Consider the following 6,909-nt stretch of genomic DNA (forward strand, 5'->3'; position numbering starts at 1 on the left):
TGTGTGTGTGTCAGTATGAACATAGTGAAGTGGTCGTCCCAGGGGATGCTGCGACTGACACAGGAGGCCATGAATGAGCTCTTCCAGCCCACTATTGTCAACATTGTCAAACACATTGGTGAGAAACACACGGACAAACAATTAAAGAAGATGCCAGCAGAAATGGATGTGTGACCACTTTATCCTACTTGAAGCTGCACTTATGATGATGAAGATATCGGCCTGCTGCTGCTGAAAGTGAAGTTAATGAGAGAGAATGAACCATAGACTTGTTTATAAAAATGGACAAAGACCATAGGTCGGCAAAGGGAAGCTAATGAAGAAGGGTCTTCTCTGACCAGCAGAGGGCGACTTCACTGGTTTCTACAGTATCAAAAAATGGTCTACCAAATGCCAAACTTGAGACTTGGCAGCTCACAAACCAATGGGTGACATAACAATGAGTCGCCATTTAGAATGTACCAAGTTACAGCTGTGGGCCATAAACCAAAACAGTTAACTCAAAGAAAAAAGAATACTCTGTGGAGAACTGCACAGTCGGACAATCGCGTTAGGGTTAAGGGGGATAAGGTTATCTTATGTGGATTCAACCCCATCGCTATGAGAGATTCCCTCCATGCAGTGATTTGATCGATTGTTAATAAAAAGTTTGACTAGTGCAGCTTTAAGCTTAAAGTGTAGCTCATCCAAAAAAAGCAAAAATCCATGTTCCCCCAAGAAACATCCAAAATCATTGTTTCTGCACCACGACTCTTGCTTCTCATTCACTTACACCATCGACGTCCAATGAAGTGATCTTATTTTGAAGATATTCCTCCTGCCCTGTCCCCCTGACAGAGGAGCTGATGGTGAAGCCGGAGGTACACGGCGTGCGTTTCCTCTTCCTCGTTGGAGGTTTTGCAGAGTCGCCTATGCTGCAGAAAGCAATCCAGAAGGCGTTTGGGCGGACGTGCCGCATCATCATCCCCCATGACGTTGGCCTGACCATACTGAAGGGCGCCGTGCTCTTTGGGCTGGATCCCACTGTGGTGAGAGCTCTGGAAAACCTGTTAATGTGGAAGTAGCTCTGTAACACACGTTCTAATGACCTCTCTATCACAGGTCCGAGTGCGTCGATGCCCCTTGACCTACGGCGTCGGTGTGTTGAACCGGTTTGTGGAGGGGCGCCACCCTCGAGATAAACTACTCATCAAAGACGGCCGCGAGTGGTGCACCGACATCTTCGACCGCTTCGTCTGCCTTGACCAGTCGGTGGCTCTGGGCGAGGTCGTGCGGCGCAGCTACACGCCCGCTCGCCTGGGCCAACGAAAGATCATCATCAACATCTACTGCAGTGCTACAGACGACATCACGTACATCTCAGACCCCGGCGTCAGGAAATGTGGCACGATAACTTTAGACCTACCGGAGCCGTTGCCGCCGCCGGGCGCAGTGGGGGGAGCAGGGGGAGGAGGCCAGGAGAGGAGGGAGATCAGAGCGACCATGCAGTTTGGGGACACAGAGATCAAAGTGACAGCCGCTGACGTCATGTCGAACCGCTCCGTGCGGGCTTCCATAGACTTCCTGTCTAACTGAGGAGGAGCAGGAAGTGGAGACAAGGAAGTAGCTGATTTCAAGGATGATAATTTTAGAAAAAGCGGTACTTTGGGAGTGGGCCCCGGATATTGTGGGAGGGTGAGGACCTTTGGATTCGCACTAGAAACTCATGACATTTAGGCTTTTCATTTAACCACTAGAGCAGAAAAAACATCATGAACTTAAAAAGAATGAAAATTGAACTCAACAGTGACGTGCTCTCTAAAAACCAAAATGTCTGCCCTCTGGCTTCAGTGGAGTGAGACGAACAGGTGAGGTACTGTAAGATTAGCCAACCTGCGTGAGAACTTCAGCCTCTGTGGACGTTTATTAATCAGTTACCTGGAGAAACTCGACCGAATGAAGAAACTACCTGGAGTGACACTCACTCATAAACGTATTAAATCAACGTTAACGTAAACTGCCTTTTCTCTCATACACTTAATAATACCTCATTTAAATCCTATTTCTATACTAAAATATATGAGATTTTGATGCTACTACCTAAGCTTTAGCTTTGTCTCTTTGGCGCAATTGTGATTGTGCACCACCTAGTGGTGAAAATATTGAATTACAAGTTGAAAATCTTGGAAAACAGAAATTGTCAGAAGTCATGTAGAAGGAAGGAAGTGTCGCTAACAGGGTATTAAAAATAAATATTTCATTCGCAATTTCATATGCATGTCTGACAGATGTTACCCTGTATGTGTGAGGCTGAACATACTGTACTTGGGTTGATCTGATCGCTCCTGGTAACTTTCCATCGGTTCTTTAAAGATATTATTGTTTCAAAACCTCAGAACGAGCAGATTAGAGCTGTGTTTTTTTATTCTTTTTTGGTCACTGAAGGGTGATCGATCAAGCTGCAAACACAACACTGACACACATTTTTTGTTGTTGCAGCCTTGTGCAAAAGTAAAGTTTAAAAAGGAAAATGTCATCAATCCACATTCAATACCACACCGTGTTAAAGTGAATAATATTGAATAATAATTATAAAGGAAAAACTGGAATATCACATTGACATGAGTATCTCTGCCCCTTTGCCACGACACATGAAACCAAGCACAGGGGCCTCGCATTTATCTGCATCATCTATGAGATCATTCATGAGCTTTCGCGATCAGAGCTCCTCCATTATGGAATTCACACCCTATCCAAGTTTGACGGCCTGATTCTGTAGCTTCTTTTAAATCCCTTTATTTTGTTATATATGAAACAATGTTATTTCTTTTTTCTCTACTCTTTGTTTTATCCTCTTTTCTTATTGTCTGCCTGGTGTTCTTTCTTCCTTGTAGAGCACTTTGTAATTTTGTTTTAAAAAGGTGCTATAAAATAAAGTTTATTTTTAATTATGAGAAACAGAGATAGCAAAGGACCCGATGGTCCCCGTGGCTGATCCCCAACTCTGATGTGCTTTTACAGCTGTGAGGTGTGTCTTTCCAAATTATGTCCAACCAGCTGAATGTAGCACCGGAGGAATCAGCTACATTTCAAGTGTCAGAGACTGAACACTTGTGTCAATGTGATAATTCAGTTCATCACTTTTTTTAATACAAATTATTTTTGCGTATGGCTACAAAAAAGTTGAAATTTTTGTGAATGCATTGTACTATGTGCACATCCTGATCATGTTTATAAATTGCCTCTTTATACACCAATTATACAATAATCTGAATTAGCATGGGGAGTAAAGATCACCATTCTTATTGCACTTAGTAAATTCAGTTCCAGTGCAGTTATTGGTTAATGCAGCTGTAGGTGGAAGAACTATATGGATGGTTTGGTCGGTTTGTATTTTTCAGACCTGAAGACATCAGCCTGTCAAATCCAAGTCAGAAAATGACCTCTATATTGTGTATGCTTTAATAAACTGTATCCATGGTTATAAATAAAGTAAAACAAAACTTATGAACGAACTCCAAAAAATGCAATTTTTTTATGCGCCCCACTTCGCATTTAAAGATGTTTCTGCTGTAGCGCCTTCTGAGCACCATTAATTAGCACAAAATGGTGAATTTTAAATCCTGTAGTACTAACTAGTTTGCATCTCCCTTCTCCACATGCCTGCCCACCAAAACTTTGCTCTGTGCTGAAAGAGCAGTAAACATTATGATTTAGATTGAGATACCAAAGAGAAAACAGATCATGAGGCTGTGATATTGCACAAGCACAGAGCCAGTGAGAGAACAGAGGAGACATTGTTGTTAAATAGATAGACACTGACTAATCACTTTTACAGACAACAGTTTGATTTCAGCTGTGAATTTATTGATAAGAATGGTCCAATAAATAGTTTCCCACAGCGCATACAATGAATGGTTCAGAACTGCTCGACATCAGTGCTCAATTTTTCATGTTACACAGTTTGTCACGTAACAGAAAAAAACAAACCAGATTAGAAGTGACAGAATGGCTCCTTCAGGTCAGAGAGGAAGAGCCGACCTTGAAGGGACAGGAGTGTTTGTTTCAAAACCAACGGGGGGGATCGATCTTATTCTTGTATTTCACAATAATTTCCCAGTAACATGGCCACAGGTGGAACCAGACAATGCGTTAAGTGTCTAACAGCTAGTCAAAGCTTGGCTAAAAAAAAAAGATCTACAGATGGAAAAACAAAGACACAAGAGACGTTGGCCATCTTGGACACAGCCAAAGAATCTGTCATGAAATTGAAGGATGAACTTCTCTCTCCCCCCTTTGGTTTGTTTCACTAAACCTGCCATTCGCAAACGTGTACGACTGGTTACAGAACCTCATTTTATCTAGAATTAAAATCAAAATTCAGGTCAAACCCATTGAGACACATTTAACACAATCTTAGTTTAAATGTACCTCGACCGTCTCCCTGCATTTAGATTTTAATGCCAGTTTCAAATGGGGTTTTCTTCCTGCTGCCTCTTAGTGAGCGTGGGGTCTACCACGGCCTCTGCCCCTGCCGCCGCCTGGAGGTCCCTCCATAGAGCTGCGGGGGTTCTTGATCGTCTCATCAACCGACAGGATGAGGCAGGCGGCCTCAGACGCTGCTGTCAGAGCGTTGATCCGCACGATGGACGGCTCCCAGACACAGGCCACAAAGTTGTCTGCTATGTCCTCGTTGTTGATGTCCACACCGTACCACATACCACCCTAACACGAGAAAAGAAAGATGAAGCAATGAATACAATCATCTGAAAGCACACTTTTTAAATGCTTATGACAAGTGCTTTTCCTCAGTGTCGTGCAAGAGTAGGTGAGCGTGTTTTTCCATCCTACCTGTGCGTGTTTGGCACGCAGTTTGTTCAGGATGTTGGTGGCATCAAAGCCGGCGTTGTCACACAGCTGCCTGGGGATGATCTCCAGGGCCTTGGCGTACGCGCCGATCAACAGCTGCTGTTTTCCAGGGATGGTCCTGGAATAATCCCGCAGGTACTTTGACAACTCCATCTCTATGGCTCCTCCACCCGCAACAACGGAGTCGTTCTGGAAACGGGTTGAATACAGTCAGTTTATTGCCATCAGTGTGCAGAGTGGTCAACAAATTTAAGTGGATTAAGTTTCTGGATCAGTAAAGATCGCCACTAAAAGCAGAGTCGAATATACTGCTACACTGACTTAAACCCACAGGTATGAACCAATTTTTGTCAAATGTACCAAAAAGGGTAGAGCGGTGCCTGTTCTAAACATGCATGTTTGGAATGGGCTGTTTGCTCGGCCAGTGGTTGCAGCTTTCTTTCTGAAACTGTAAAAGTGACCTGCAGTAATTGAGCCGATGCAAATAAAGACCAACTGCTGAACCCTGAGGCTGCACAAATAGCTGTTCACCTGTTCATTCAAAGTTCAGTGAAGCTCAACTCAGCTCAAGATGCTAATTATTAAATGGACATTAACCACTTTTTATTCGCTACAGCCAATAACAACTTGCACTTTAACATGTTCCCATAAAATATAAAACAAGGGTAGGAAGAAATAAGGTCACTTTGTACAATCACATGGTGCACATGATTTTTCAGACTGTATAAATAACAAGTCATACAGGTGGGATCAGCAGTAACACAGTGCTGTATATAACTAACACTGTTCTCATATTGAGCCTTCTTGCACTTGCTGGAAAACCCGCTCACATTGTCTCCACACATCAACTGACCTTGATGGCTCTGCGTACGATCATGATGGCATCGTGCAGAGATCTCTCTGTCTCCTCTGTGAACTGTTCCGCTCCGCCCCTCAGGATGATGGTGCATGTCCTTGCCTTCGGGCATCCTTTGAAGATGTTATACCTGTGGACACAGACGGGGTAGGTGTGAGCTGTGGGAGAGTCGTCATTTGAAGTTGCTCTGTAAAAAAAAAGACAAAACTGCACTGGTCCCTCTTACCTCTCTCCTCCCACCTGGACCTCCTCAAAGATGTCACACTGTCCCAGGACGTCATCCGTCATACTGCTAACTGAGGTCTGAATGGAGCCGCCGCATGCCTGGAGGTCACATTACACACAGTCAGGAATTATTCAAACTACTTATCACATCAGAATTATATCTATATGCAACTGTGGAAGTCCTACCATCATGGTCCTCTTCAGATCTTCCTCCTGCACTCTGCCAGCACAGAACAGGTCTCTGTCAGCAAAGTACTGAGTGGCCACATCACCGATCGGCAACTTTGACAAAACCACCTTGGCTCCTGACAGATGGATCTTCTCCAGTTTGTCGTACAGGATGTTCCACTCTGCATCCACAATGGCCTGGTAGTCCTGCACAAATAGGAGACGGGAGAAATTATAGAATAATACACAGCCTTTTGGGTAGTTGTTTGACATACTTATGTGGTGTCGTCAACTTCATACCTCCACACATTTCACACGGACTTCGGCGTTCTCCTTCTCTGCCTTCAGCTCCAGCTCCACATTGAGCAAAGCGATCTTGGGATTCTCGTAGCTTTTGGGCTGCATCTCAAACCCAGCGTAGGAGAAGGTCTTCTTGAACGCAACCCCATCCACCAAATGGGAATCCTGTACACGGGTACAGAGAGTAAAGTTAGACAGTCCCAGACAGAGGGAGGAAGAGGAAACTGCATTCTGATTTACAGCTTTTTTTTTTTTATGAAAGCATTATTTCAAATCTCATCATGACATAGCTGAATTTAAGACACCAACCGCAAGGCCTCCCCCTGGACCTTCTTGATGCCAATCATCTTGAGAGACAGCAGCACATCCAGAGACATGACGGCATCCACCACCATCTTGGAGAAGAATTCCTTCTGACCAGCAATGAGCTTGGAGTTCATGGCTGTGGCTGCACACTTCACCAACAACTGCCTCTGCTCTCTGAGAGGAAACAAGGAGAATGACCACTTAAG

At 44.1% G+C, this 6,909-nt stretch overlaps 2 protein-coding genes across 2 annotated transcripts in view; one reads left to right on the top strand and one right to left on the bottom strand.

Annotated features, from left to right (window-relative positions):
• The window catches only part of hspa12b (heat shock protein 12B), a 12,133-nt gene extending 9,743 nt beyond the window's left edge, over window positions 1-2,390 (top strand). Inside the window, 3 exon segments of the mRNA XM_034615613.1 lie at window positions 15-118; window positions 838-1,028; window positions 1,102-2,390. Of these exon segments, the coding sequence (XP_034471504.1) occupies window positions 15-118; window positions 838-1,028; window positions 1,102-1,575 (769 nt within the window). The 3' untranslated portion in view covers window positions 1,576-2,390.
• A 1,434-nt stretch (window positions 2,391-3,824) lies between these two features.
• The window catches only part of cct7 (chaperonin containing TCP1, subunit 7 (eta)), a 5,578-nt gene continuing 2,493 nt past the window's right edge, over window positions 3,825-6,909 (bottom strand). The window contains exons 6-12 of the mRNA XM_034615614.1: window positions 6,703-6,877; window positions 6,398-6,562; window positions 6,116-6,304; window positions 5,931-6,028; window positions 5,702-5,834; window positions 4,831-5,037; window positions 3,825-4,704 (exon numbers count right to left, since the gene is read on the bottom strand). Of these exons, the coding sequence (XP_034471505.1) occupies window positions 4,477-4,704; window positions 4,831-5,037; window positions 5,702-5,834; window positions 5,931-6,028; window positions 6,116-6,304; window positions 6,398-6,562; window positions 6,703-6,877 (1,195 nt within the window). The 3' untranslated portion in view covers window positions 3,825-4,476. The remainder of the gene's footprint in view (window positions 4,705-4,830; window positions 5,038-5,701; window positions 5,835-5,930; window positions 6,029-6,115; window positions 6,305-6,397; window positions 6,563-6,702; window positions 6,878-6,909) is intronic.

This window comes from Hippoglossus hippoglossus, chromosome 18 (assembly GCF_009819705.1).
Source record: "Hippoglossus hippoglossus isolate fHipHip1 chromosome 18, fHipHip1.pri, whole genome shotgun sequence".
In the NCBI taxonomy this organism is placed as follows: Eukaryota; Metazoa; Chordata; class Actinopteri; order Pleuronectiformes; family Pleuronectidae; genus Hippoglossus; species Hippoglossus hippoglossus.